Raw genomic sequence first — 13,575 nt, 5'->3', positions numbered from 1 at the left:
AGGACAGTCCCTTCGAGGACCCAGCTGTGTGGAGGGTGCTGCTCCCATGCAGCCATGCTGCCTGATACAGCCTTTCCTGATACCCAACCAGCAGAGTCCTCAGGCTTCTCTGACCCTCTATGCTGCCCATATTCCCTGGGCACCCTTCCTCCCTTGGTTACACACCTCGGCTGATGGGAACAAGTCTCCCTTCTCTAGGAGCTGCTGAGGATGCTTGGGGGCAGGCATCTCCTGGTGGTCTACTGCTGAGCCAGCCCTGCCTCCCACCGAGCATCCTCGGGAGGAGCACTGCAGCCTCATGTCCTGGTTTTAGCAAAAGAACATGCATTGTGTTAGGCCTATGACAGAATCCATCATGTTCACTAGAGAACACTCGGGAAGCCTTCGACAAGGGTAAACACAGAGAAGAGAACAAAAGAGGACATGAGAGAAGAGGCCAGTAGGGGGCAGGCACCCCGGTTACCCTTTCTGGGTGTGTGTACCAGTCTGTTTTATAGGCATATACACACACGTGCACACGGAGGCACACACAGGCATGTGGGTACTCGCACGGTACACACGCGCACTCATGCACAAAGCACGCACGTGCTCTCGGGACATACATGTATGTGCACAAGCACAAGGTCACGTGTGTGTGCACGGACTTGCTTTCATCCAGGCCTGCTGCCAAGGAGTGGCGCTTCTCCCAAGTGGTGCCGTGTGGAAACCCATCTCTGTCATCCGCTTGTCTCCTTTTCCCACCGGTGACCCTGACACTCCCGCTAACACCCTGTATTACCGTGAAAGTTATTTTTGCAGATTTCACAGGTGAAAATTGGTGAGTCAGGCTTTTTTGTTGCCGTGAGGCAATTTGCTCTTTGTTGATGGGCCTTTCCTGCTCCTGCATTTCCACGCCCCTCCGCCTCTCTCCAGGCTCCGCAGGGCGCCGCAAGGACATTCACGCCTTGTCCTTGTCCCACTTGCCGGCCTGTTTCCCAGGCGGTCCTCCACTCAGGTGGAGCTCTGTGTGGGGAAGGGTCTCCCTCTGTCTTTCCCTTTATACCTCCTGTCTTTGCCCGGTGGATATTTCCATTAGGCTCTTGATAGGTGCCTGGTTTCCATCGTGATCTGCTTCATCTCAGGGAAGTCACCTGCCGCGGCCCCTGCCTGCTGGTGGTCTGGCAGCCTCCTCCCTGGCCTCCCCATGTCCAGCTCCATCCTCCAGCCCCTGCAGCTGCCCAGAGCCTCACTGGGTCCCACTGCCCTGGGCCTGACCCCACCGCCATGCCCTGTGTCCCTGCCCTACTCTCCCTGTCCTCTCACTGTCCTCTCTGTGCCTTTGCATGGGCTGCCCCTAGGTCCCGTGGCCCCGCTCTCCAGCCCGAGTTCTGATGCCACCTTTTGGAACAGTGGGTCCCCATGCACGGGTGGAGGGAGGCTCTCTGAGGATGGGGCCTGGCTGTTGCCTTTTTAGCAAGTTCCAGGGTGGGGATCAGGCCAGATTTGAGAGCCCCTGACTGGAGAAAGCCTCCCAGCTCAGCTTTCCTGCCCTTTCTCCCACCCCTGCATCTGTCAGCTCCATGGTGCCGCTGAGTCTGGATGGGGAGGGTGGGCCGTGGACTCCTGGCCTTCAGGGGCCCAGATCATGATTCCAGGAAGAACTTCAGGAGATACTTATGTCCTTTTGGCCTCCAGGAGGCGGAAGTGGACAGATGGATTCCTGGAAGCCTCATGCGAAAACACATTATAAATCCTCTGTGCCAACTTAATGTGTCTCCCAAAGGGGAACCTTTGTACAGATGGAGATTCTGATTCCCAGATGATTGAGGAGAGAGGCACGTTTACTATCTGATGGTGCGTTTGTGCCTCAGGAGTGCCTGGAAACAAGGCTGCCTCTGCTCCAGCTTCCAGCCTGGCAGGGGTCCCCACCCCGTCCCAGGGCATCGCAGACCCAGGAGGCTAGGCTTAGGTGGGGCAAACACACAGGCAGTGTGCAGACCCACAGCTGGTCAGGAACAAGCCGGCAGATGGACCAGAGTGGCTGGCTAGCATGAGGGGGACATTAGAAGGGCCCTTCTCAGCTGCTGCAGGGTCTCCTGGAACACTTGGTGAGACTCTGAGAAGCCCAGGGTGGAGAACCCAGGGCTCACCCATCATGGATCCCAGAACTCTGCTGTCCTGCAGCTCTGCGGACCAGGGCATCCTTGGGGAGCGCTGGCCTGAGGCCACAATATCCCAGGAGACAGGCCAGCCCATTTTTGCACTTCCTTGCTTTGTGGCCTTGAGTGGGTCCAAGCTCTGCTCTGAGCCTCTGTCTCCTTGCCTGTGAGACAAGTGGAGGCTGTGGACAAACTGTATTGGTTTATGGGTTGGTGCAAACCCAGAAAGCAGCTCTATTGTGGGGCACCCAGCTTGGTGCTTGTTGTCATGGTAACCGACAGGGAGGGGGCAGGTACAGAGGTGAGAGTGAGCTGGGCTGAGGTCACTGATGAGGTGGGCCAAGTGACACCCTGTGATGGAAGCAGAAGGACAGTGGTCTGGGCCGTCCTGCACTCACCCTCCCTCTGGCCTTTGGACGTTGATGGCCAGATTCCTGGCTCCTGGATGGCTGTGCGCCTGAAGCAAGTCTCTGGGCCTCAGGCTCCCTCCCTGTACAATGGATGAAGGGGAAGTTCTGGACCAGTGGTCCCTCCCTCCACTCTCGAGCCTGCCTTATGTGGTTCCTGAGCTGGTGTTTACCAGACACCCGCCAGGGCCGTTCATGCTGCCTACACTTCCCATGTACTTTCCTCAGCTCTCACTGTCCTCCTCGGGGCATCATTACAGCCTCCTCTGCCTAAAGATGGCAAAGAACCAGCATCCACTCAAATCATATCTCCTGGACAGAGCGGCCTGCTGTGCCCCAAGGCCACAAAGCTGCCCAGCCTGAGGACACAGGCCTTCCGGAGGACCCAGCCCTGGGATCCTTGTCCTGCCAGCTTTGGGACCCTGCCGGGCCCAGAAGTCTCACCTCCGGCCCTGATCTGAGTGATCATTCTAGGGTCAGCCTCCCTGTGGCAGGGCTTCCAAATGGGGAGGCCATGTTCTCTTAGCAAGAGGAATGTTCTCTGAAGATGACAGCCCTGGAGTGGACCAGGTCCTTCAGTGTCAGGGATGCCTTTCGGCCAGGCCAAATGTCCACGTCAGAGGAACGGGAACTCTGGGGAGCAGCCGGCAGGTGAGGCCTTGGCCCTCCAGTCCAGCAGGAGTCTGACCAGGTGAGCAGCCAGCCTCCCCTGCAGCCCCTGCCACCAGCATTGGCCAGGGAGGCATGTCTGGGCTTCCTTTAGGAGAGAGGGGTTTCCTCCGCCCACCTTGCGGGGAGAGCATTCTGTCTCCTCCTCTGCTCTCAGAAGACAAATGCTGGCTGCTGGGGCCACACACAGACAAGAAAACAACCTCTCTCCTGAAGCTGGACCAGCTAGGGAGTGCTGCCTGCAGGGAAGCCTTGCTTATGAGAAATCAATTGACCTCTTTGAGAGCAGGAACCTGAGTGTGTCCTCTCTGAGGCCTTTGGGTGGAGCTGTAGAAAGAGCCAGAGCGTGGCCTCCCCCGTCCTGGCCCACCCCTCAGAGGGCACCAGGGCATGGACCCAGTGCTCCTGCAGGCCCCCCGGGCAGGTCGCTGCCCCCCTGCCTGGTGATCTCTGTGCAGAGGGCTCTGGCCCGTGCTCTCCCCACCACTGCCAGCCAGGACTGGGGGAGGCACTCAGTGTGAAGGGGCGGGAGGATTCAGGGGAGCACGGCCAAGGAGGGGCACTGCTTTGGAACTGCCCTCCTTCACTGGGAGGACAGGACCCAGATGTGCTCATGCCTGGGCCTCCCTCCCCACCCTCTCCCTCCCCAGCCTGCATTCCCGCCGGGGACCTCACCTGGTGCAGGAGGGGCCGCTGTCCTTCCACACTCAGCTCCCTTTCCAAAGGGCTGCTTCGCTAACATCCAGCACCTCCTGGTGCCCTTTGTGGGAGCAGGGCCCCCCTCCTGCACACCAGGGTCTCTGCAATCTCTCAGCCCTGCCACCAGGGCCATCCAGGCCTTTCCTCACCGTCCCCCCCAGGACCCTTTGCATCTGGCCAGGCCCCCTGGGAACTATCCCCACCTAGCCCACCTGGCCCCTCGGGACACTCCTGCCACCCACTGGTCCCTGTGCCTGAGGAGCCCTGCTGCAGGTACTGAAGTCCTTTCTCCACCTCTTCCTTTCCCAGCCTGTTGCCAGGAGAGTGATGATAGGGCCTGGGTGCAGTGAGCGGCCACTGTCCCAAGCAGTCTGTGCTGTTAGTCACAGTTAGGTAAACGCCCAGTTACGCACGTGGCTAGTTACACACGTAGGGCAGGCGGGCAGCTCTCCCTTAACCTGTTACCAGATCAGGACAAAGACGAGGGCCATGGTCAAGGGCAAGCAGAGGCTCTGGGAAGAGTCTTGTGGGGGATCCTGCCCTGCTGGGGGCTGTTTGCTTAGGCAGAGCAGTAACCACCGTGATATGAGGGGGACATCAGAATGGCCCCCCATTTGCCCTGCCCCACGCCTTTGGCTCTGTTGGTACCTAAAACCATAGTGATTTGTGTGCTTTGAACATTATTCTCCAAAAGGGAGTATTAATGGGATAGTGTTAGGGAAATGCAGAGACCGCTGTGGGTTTCCCAGTGGACAGCAAGTCATGCCCAACTGGTCCAGGTCCCCTGGGGACAGGGCCAGCAGCCAAGGAGAACTGGTACTCAGCCCCTCCCCGGGGTGTTGGGTACACATGCCATGATGCTCACAGGTGTGCCTGGGTGTGAGCGATTTAGGGCAACCAGTGACCACTCAGAATGCTGACTGGCCCTCAGGCCACACCATGTCCTGGAGGTTCCCGTTTGCGCCCTCCGTGAGGGTGTGAAGAAAACTAGAAGGGGCATCTCATCAGACCGTCCTGAGTACAGGCAGCCGTGGGCTGTCTCCCAGGGCAGGCATAGAGCCTCTGGACAGCGCCAGCCCTTGGAACTAGCAACTGAGAAGTTCCTAGGGCTCACACGGTGCTTGATATGTTTTGCTTCGTGTTTTGCCAACCACTTTGAGTCGGGTGTCATGAACCCTGCTCTATACTTAGCAAACGCTAACTCAGAGAGGCGCCCACCTCGTCCATCGCACTCAGGGCTGGAGCTGAAGCTCCGCCTGCAGAACTCCCTGGGTGACAGGTGGCTGGCAGAGGTGGGGGTGCGGCTCCAGCTGGGCAGTGTGGGGAGGGCAGTCAGTGGAGGAAGCAGAGCCTGAGTGTCACCTACTCCTTTGCCCTGGGTGCTCACTCCTGCGTGGTCCCACGGATGCCATCAGACTTTCCCCTGGGCCTGCTGGCAGCCTACAGCGCCCCCGCCCCGAACTCTGGCTTCCATAGTCTTAGCCTCCGCAGGGTCTTTGCTGTCATGCTGGTCAACACCCCCTGTGTGGGCACTTGGGTTCCGTGTTCCTTGGTTCTGCAAGGTCAGTCACCCCGCCTTAGACCACCTTCCATCTTCTGAAAGTAAAGTCCTGCAAGCTGTATGTTTTTAAAGGAGGGAGCAGGTGTTTTTACCAGAAGGGCCTTTGGCCTTGTGGGGAATGGGGAGAGGGAGGCTGAGACCCCTAGTGTCCCTAAAATACTGCTTCCCCCAGTTCGGCTTCTCTGAGGTGTGGCCCACAGCAGACTTGGACGGACCTTGGGGCTCACACGGCTTTGTCTGCCTTGCCTGGGGTGTTATTTCTTTTTTTTTTTTGTCTCTCTCAACTTTTTTTATTTTGGTGGGGGGAAGTAATTAGGTTTATTTATGTATTTATTTTAATTTTTTTAATGGAGGTACTGGGGACTGAATGTAGGACCTTGTTGCATGCTAAGCGCATGCTCTACCACTGAGCTATATTCTTCCTCCTCTCTCAACTTTTTTTTAACCATAAATTGTTTTGAAGTGTAATGTACATACAGAAAAGCGCATGAGTCATAAATGTTGCGGCTCAGTGATTTTTCATGGCGTGAATATGTGGGTGACCAGCACCCAGCCCCAATCCCAGCGGCCCCCTCGGATCCTGATTTGCTCCATGTGATGGAGGTGAGACTTGCCCTTGCATTTGGTTGTCTTCGTCCATTCTCATTGCTGGGGGTGCTCTCCTGAGTGATTACACCTCCTCACTGTGGAAGGCAGCCGGGTGGTTCCCAGTTTGGAGCCACTGCGAATAGTGAGGCTATAATACTTACGGATGGGTCTTGTGGTGTATCTAAGCATTTCTGGTGGGTCTACACCCAGGGAGGAATCTCTGGGCCTGCTTATGCTCACGTGGCTTTTCTGGTTTAGCTCCCACCACCAGCGGCTGGGAGTTTCTGTTGTGCCACATCCTTGTCAGCACTTGGAATTTTCTGCCTTTTCATTTTAGCCATTCTGGTGGGTGTACAGCAGTATTACACGGGGGTGTTACCTTTCCTTCCCCCAGTGACTATTGGTGTTGAATGCTTTTTCTTATGTTTATCACCCTTTTGGAGAACCTTTTTGGTAAAGTACCTCTTCAAGTCTTGGGCTTATTTTTAAAAAGTTGGGTCTTCTGATGCTATTTATTTGCATGGGTTCTTTAAAAAAATTTTTTTTGGAGAGGGTAGGTAATTAGTTTTATTTATCTATTTTTTTTTCAGTGGAGGTACTGGGGACTGAATACAGGATCTCGTTCATGCTAAGCACGCACTCTACCACTGAGCTATACCCTCCTCCCCACCTTTTTTTTTTTTTTGTAATGGTTCTTTATATATTCTGGATCTGAGGCCTGTGCTGGATATATACACTTACATCTGTACCTGCACAAGTATACACAGACATACACACGCACACATATTTATTCAACAGATAGGTGTCCCCGCAGGCAAACATGTCAAAGTCATTGGGGCACAACAAGGGAACAGGGAACAAAACAAAGGCCCTGTGCTCCCAGAGCTCAAATTCTCCCTAGAGGAGACGGACAAATAAGGAAGTAGAAAGAATGTGTTGGACTGAAGTAGCCATGAGGAGAAGAGTTCAGTGGGAGAGGAAGTGTGGGAATGGAGGTCAACACTGTATATATGTCACCAAGAAGGTGACAGGTCAGTAAAGACCAAGGGGGAGAGCCACGCAGACACCCAGGGAAGAGCGTTGCCCATGGAGGAAGGGCAGGCAGGGCCTAGGAGGGTGGTGGTGGTGGCGGGTAGTGCTGGCCCAGAGTGAGCGAGGGGTGAAGGGAAGGAGGGAGGTTTCAAATGGGGGCAGGCAACTAGGATTCTGGCTTTCATTTCCCTGAGGGTTCTGGGCAGAGGAGGGATGGGGCCTAACTCAGGTTTTAACAGGGCCAATCCAGCTGCTGTGTTGAGGCAGCTCAGGTGGAATCAGGGACAGTAATTAGGAGCCTGTAGCAGTAGGTCCAGCCTCCTGTCCCAGTTTCCCATCTGTCCCTTGGGAGGATGTCCAGGGTCACTGTCATCCCAGAATCAGGCTTCCTTGCTCTGCGCTCAGAGCGTCCTCTCACGGTCCCGAGATGGGTGCACTGCTCCTGACTGCCATGTCCAGCCCACATCATCTGGGACGTCTCATCTTTCCAGAAGCCCCCAGCACATGTCACCGGCCACACCACACCTGGTTCCTTCTCCACTTTCGAAAACCAACTCTGACAGAGTAACGGGGTTCCTGTGTTTGTCCTCACAAGCCCTCCCGGCAGCACCTCGCTCCCTGCACCCAGCCCCACCCACAGCTTCAAGCAGGGGAGCACCCTGGCAGGAGTCAGTCCTGGCACTCCACCTCCCCGCCTCCTTGGGCACCAGGAAGGATGTAGCTGTAGTTGAGGTACAGACATGAATGCTGAGGTCACACCTGTGCACAAAGGAGAGCGAGCACCATCCGTGTCTGCCAGGACGTTCCCATTGCAGAGGGACCTCCTTCCTTCTGCGGAAGCACATACCTTATCAAGGTCCTTAGGGATGCTGGTGAAATCTGTGGGTGAGCATCTATAGGAAGGCACTGTGGGGCTGAAAGTCAGCTCAGCCATCTCCTCTGGGCTGGAAGATATACAGAGGCAGAGGGGAAGGCTTGCTTTGGGTACAGGTGATGGCAAGGGTTTTAACTGCCCACACGGACTTCCTGAGACCATACTGTGGCCACCTTAGGACCCAGATGTCCTGCAGGACTATGGGGTAGAGCTGAGGACTGCAGGGATAGGTGCCTGGCAGGCTTCCCCAGGGCAAAATCGCAGGCCACACCCCTCTTGGTGCTCTGGAGCTGCCTGAAGGTGTAGGGTGGCCAGGCAGGCTCCGGACCCCAGGGCCCAGGCTGGTCCCGGTGCCATAAATCACTCACAGGGGCCACTGTGAGCTTTACATCCTCTGACTGGCCTGAAATGAGATGCAGAAGCAACAGGGAGAGAAGGACAGTGTGAAAGCTTAGCTGATGTGCCAGAGGTCTGCAGCCCTGGCCATTTCTGGTAACAAACACCCTCCGCCCCCACCCCACTGCCTACCCACAGGAGCTGTAGAAGGCTCTAGTAAACAGTGCAGGAGCTGGAGCAGTGGGATCTGGGTTCCAGTCTTAATAGAGAAAGTGGGATGGGGGCAGACCTCCAAAAGAGGGACACCTGTCTCCAAACTTCTGCATCCTCTTGGGGGAGGCTGGTGGATGGACCCAGCACAGCCCCTAATTCCTCAAGACAGAAATAACTGTCCACCAAAACTCAGCCTGAGGGCAGTCTTGCTTCTTGTAAGAGAACAGGCAAAGGAGAAGGGGTAGCTGGGAGGAGAGGTGGCCAGGAGTGGCGGGGGGCTGTCAGAGGCAGGCATCCTGGGACCTGCCTGGACACTGACAGGAACACCTCTCCCCATCCCAGCCCCAAGGCTTGCTCCTGAGCTCTCCAGGAATCCGGCCCTACTCCCTCTCCCAGCTTAGTCTCTCGGCTCTCTGGTTCCCGGAGAGGGCGCTCTTCCCTCAGTCCACCTTTTCCATTCAGATTCTCAGAGCCCGGACTGAGGGCTACGCAGAACGCGGTGGAGGGGAAGGCAGGTCACCTGACAGGATTCTTTCTGAGCGCTGGGACTCCTGGGGGCGGAATGACGCCTCACTGTGCCATGTGCCAGGCCCGCCCCACGCCGTGTCTTAGATTAGTCCTCCCACAAAAGCAGCTGCTGTGTCCCCTGTGTTCACTCAAGGAAACAGAAGGACAGAGAATTCCGTGGGACGCTCGAGGCCAGAGCTGTGTGGAGTGAGCGCCCCGTGAGGGGAGGCATTCAAGCCAAACGCTGGCCAAGCACCTGCTGCAGCTCTGTAGTGGACATCTACGATGAGGTGAGGTTCGGGAAGGGGAAGAGAGGCTCGAGGGAGGATATGGGGGTGCAAGGAACTGTCTGTGAGCTGGATCTCACCAACACAACCGCCCCCATCCTACGGTAAGCAGCGACGCACGCGGCGCCCCTTCTCCCCGGGCACAACCCACCCAGCGCACCGAGCACCGACATCCTGCCACGGCCTCCCCACTGATGCCACCGCTTGCGCCCCATGCACTCCCAGCGCCTCCAAACCCAGTGCTTACACTGCGTCTTTCTCGCGCCCCAACCCCTGCACCTTCCCCACCGCCCCTCCGGCCCTTTCCCCGCCCCCGTCCTTTCCCCGCCCCCTGTGCCACGCCCCACCCAGATACCCCGCCCCCTGACGCCCCGCCGCCGGCCTGGCCCCTGGCTCAGTCTCACTGTCCCCCGGCCCCACCCGGTCCCTCGCTGCCCCTAGCTGCTCCTCGGTTGGTACTTGGGCCCCGCCCAGACCCCTAGCGTTTCCCCGGCCCTGGCCCCGCCCCGGGCGCCCGCTGCCCCTCGGCCCGCCCCCGCCCCGCGGGAGGCTCTGAGCAGGGGGAGGAGGGCGTGGAGAAGTCCGCGGGCGGGGGCGGGGGGGGGTGGTACTGCCTTGGCACGCGGGGAGAGAAGCGGTCACACACGGGACGCCCTAGGCGCCGGGGGACAGCGCGAGGAGCAGGCAGCCAGGATGTTTCTGGAGCCCCAGGTAGGGCTGCGGCGCGTGGCAGGTGCGGGGCGGCGGGTCGCGGAGGCGGTGACTGGACGCGCTCGCCAGGCAACCCCTTGGTTGCAGTAAGGAGCGCGGGGAGAGTGGTTCCTGTGCCGCCGAGTTCGGGAAGGGGGTGCTGCCCTCTGAGCAAGAAGTGCGGCCATCATATGCATCTTTGGCCAGACCGGTAGGGAGCCTGCTTTGGGAATCACTCCCTCTGCGTGTCCCCACTGGGGCACTTGCTGCCAGGTGGGCTGTGCCCAGGGCTCAGGACAGAAGGGCAGCCGAGGTTGCCACTGCCTTTCCTGGTGTGGCTTGCGGGAGCCAGTGATCGTCTGTGGCTGAGCAGCACCTGCAAACCTGGTAGGGACCTCTGTGGAGTGAACAGGTCCAGGTAGGCAGGAGACAGCAGCTCCAGCAGCAGGGCCCCCGCAGGAGGGTGGCTGCCCTGGGACTGTCACAGTCAGGCTTGTAAGAGCCAAGACAACGGTGGATTCCTTTGCGGACTTGAGGGGCGCAGAACCACCTGTTTGCCCTGGAGGAGGTGCATGGAAGGGAGGTTTGTGATGAGGTGGGCACGTGGGAGGTGTGTATGTGTGATGTGTGGGCTGCAGTGAGAGTATGTGAAAATGTGGGCATGTTTATATATGGGGTGTGTGTGAGAGGGGTGGGGAGAGGGCAGGATTGTGCCTGTGTGGGCCCACAGATGCCTGTGTGTTTAAGGAGAGTGCACTCCAGGCTGGGGCTTGGAGGAGCGTGGGCTGCCAGGTGAGGGGCAGCTTCCTTTCTACATGAAGGGAGGGTGAGAATTGTCCCGGAATTAATCCTGAGCATGAGGCAGTGTCAGATTTCCATGGCTGTTGATAAAACCCCCCTCTTTGACACGGATCCGGCTGTGCAATTCAGGTGCCGCTGTTCCAAGCCCTCTCAGCAGGGAGCTGACCAGCATAGACCAGAGGCCTCAGGCTCAATGTGGGTGGGGGCGCAGAAGAGGGCCACAGCTGGGCTGACCAGCTCTGGCTGTGCCCAAGAAACAGGACTCGTTTGTTCCTTATTTTGTTCACTTATTCAGCACACATTTATTGAGCGCTTGCTGGGTGCAGGCATCATGGATTCAGCAGGGAAACCGATATACCACAGTCCCAGTCCTCATGGAGCTCACCTAGCAAGAGAGACACGGGGAAAAAAGCACAATCAACAGAAAAAAAGCACAATCAACAGAGGGTTACATGGTGATAAGTGCTAAAGAAAAAAGTAAAGCAGGAAAGAGGACTAGAACATATCAAGGGTGCATCAGGCAGGATGGTTTAGGTTATCTGCAGTAACCAAACAACCCCCAAAGCCAGGGACTTGTAACAACATGGTGTAGTTTTCACTTATCTGTGTGTCCATCGTGGGCTGGCAGTGCCCTGCTCCAAGCCTTCCTCAATCTAGGACGTGGGCTGACAAGTCCCATGGCAGAGGGGAAAAGAGGCTCTTGCACTAATATTTTAATGCCCCAGTTCAGAGTGCCACGCGTCACTTCTACTCACTGCTCTTGAGCCTGATGAATCACATGACCCCACTCAATTGCACTGTGACCAGTAATGACAGTTCTGCTCAGCCTGGCAAGCAGGGGTCCAACATGTTTGTTTGGTGCCCAGAGTATTGACCACCAGTGTCGGGGGTGCTGTTTGTACCTTGGGGAGGGCATTCCAGGGAGGCCTGAGCGTGAGGACCTAATGGAGGAGAGGGAGGCAGATAAGTGGCAGTGGGGGTGGAGGGCACATCAGGAAAAGGCTGGGCAGGGATTTGAAGAGGAAGCCGCCTGTGTCTTCAGGGACCAGACCAGAGGCCAGTGTCAGGAGCAGAGCTGGTGAGGGTAAGCGGACAGTCTGGCCAGCGCTGCAGCCCAGGGGCTCAGTGGAGGGGGAGGGAAGGGCCGATCTGGACACACTCTGAAGATAAAGCAAGAGGCCCTGCTGTTGGTGGAGATGTGCTACTAGAGACGGAAAGGAGGTGGGTCACTCCAGGATGGAGAGGTGGGAAAGGTTGCAGGTGGAGCAGGTGGGGGCAGGAGGTAGGACAGTGTGACACCTCCAGGGCAGTGTCACCTGCAGTGGTTGGGCAGTATGGAGTTCGGGGAGGGTCTGGCCTGGGGTGCTAATTTGGAGTCTCAGCTTGCTCTTTCCTGTGGGCCCTTGCTGCCTCCTGGCCCTGGGCCCAGCTCGCCCCAGGAACCATGCTCCCATCTTGCTGGGCTTGCTTGCTGCTGGAGTTGGGGGGAGCTTCATGTGAGCTCTACCAGGGGAGGCAAGGTGAGTTGAGGGAGCCACAGCATCAACCTGGCCGTTGTGTGCCTCGGGGGCTGGCCGAGGCGCAGGAGTACTGACAGCACTACCATGTGCAGATCACAGACCCAGCAAGCACAGGGATCACAGTGGTGCGGGGTCTTCGAGAGCTGGATTGTCTGGGAGAGCCAGTGAGGGGAAAGAGTCACACATTGGCTTTGGGATAGGTAGGGTTTGACTTGAGAGCTGGAGCTGGGGTACCTGTGGAAGCTGCCTGCACCCTCCATACCTCTTGGCTCCTTGGGCCTCATCCTCTGGAGAGCTGCTGGTGAGTGACCAGAAGAGGGCTGGATCTGTCAGGACTGTGATGTCAGCCCGGAGATGTGTTATCTCCCTGCTCTTCCTTCTCCTAACACCCTGGAAAACCCCTCGTCATCCTTGGAAGCCCATCTCAAAATCACCTCCTCCAGGATGCCCTCCCTGACTTCTCCCTACAGGGTGAGTTCCCTCACCCTTGTGCCTCGTCAGCACCCAGCACAGACCCCTAATCCTGAATTGCTCACACTGCATTGTGGTGTTACTTCTGCCTCTACTGGCAGACCCCGAGGTCCATAGGATTTTCCATTTCCAAGTGTGCAGCACAGATCAGAAGGACCTCAGGGATGTTTATTGACTGAATAAGTGAGGGAAGAAAGAAATAGATGCAAGGGCTGAAATGGCCCATGGAGGCTGCCTAGTTCTGCTTCCTTGTTTTACACACGGGGAAACTGAGGCCCACAGGGGATTGTGACTTGCCATAGTTCAGCCAGGATGTCAGGGGTCAGAGCTGGGTCCCAGACCAGATGCCTCCACTATGCTGGGTTCTGGGCTGGCTGGAACCCTGTGGGTTCCAGGACAAGGGGAGCCCAGAGGCAGACAGATGGAAGGGCCCTGGGTGATCTATCAGGTGAGAGAGTGTGGACGATGGCCCGCGGGTACCTGGAGGAAGGCAGCCAGGGGCCTCCACCATGGTTCTTTGCTTTTCTCCCCCCTGGAGCCCTGCAACCCCCAAGGCTCCGGCCCTGTGGCCTCACGCTCGCTGGCTGGGCAGTGGGGTTTCTCTGGCAAACCCACCACCCTGTGTCTCAGCCCCCAGTGGAATAACCCAGCCCTCAATGTCCCACTCACACTGCCTGCCTGGCTGGAGCCAAGCCCACGGCATTTCCCAAAGGTCAGTGTGGCTGCCACACGAGCCGCCCCCTGCCCGTGGCGAGTGTGAGTCAGAGGACTTGGGAGCCAGC

At 57.6% G+C, this 13,575-nt stretch overlaps 1 protein-coding gene across 6 annotated transcripts in view; it reads left to right on the top strand.

The window, feature by feature from the left end:
- RASGEF1A (RasGEF domain family member 1A) overlaps positions 1-13,575 on the top strand; it is an 88,068-nt gene that overhangs the window by 46,506 nt on the left and 27,987 nt on the right. Inside the window, exon 2 of one of the 6 annotated variants that reach the window (XM_072971096.1) lies at positions 9,179-9,314. The exons of 1 other annotated variant lie outside the window; for it this stretch is intronic. Coding sequence is in view for 1 of the 5 variants with exons in the window: in XM_072971091.1 (XP_072827192.1) it covers positions 10,005-10,022 (18 nt within the window). In the remaining 4 variants the exon portion in view is untranslated. Of the gene's footprint in view, positions 1-9,178; positions 9,315-9,684; positions 9,763-9,872; positions 10,023-11,899; positions 12,024-13,575 lie in introns of those variants that run through there. 4 more of the 6 variants (XM_072971093.1, XM_072971094.1, XM_072971091.1 and 1 more) reach the window with 4 other exon arrangements.

The sequence above is a fragment of the Vicugna pacos genome, chromosome 11, assembly GCF_048564905.1.
Source record: "Vicugna pacos chromosome 11, VicPac4, whole genome shotgun sequence".
Lineage (NCBI taxonomy): Eukaryota > Metazoa > Chordata > Mammalia > Artiodactyla > Camelidae > Vicugna > Vicugna pacos.
The sequence above is the reverse complement of the archived record's forward strand: the minus strand, read 5'-3'. Positions and strand labels throughout refer to the sequence as shown.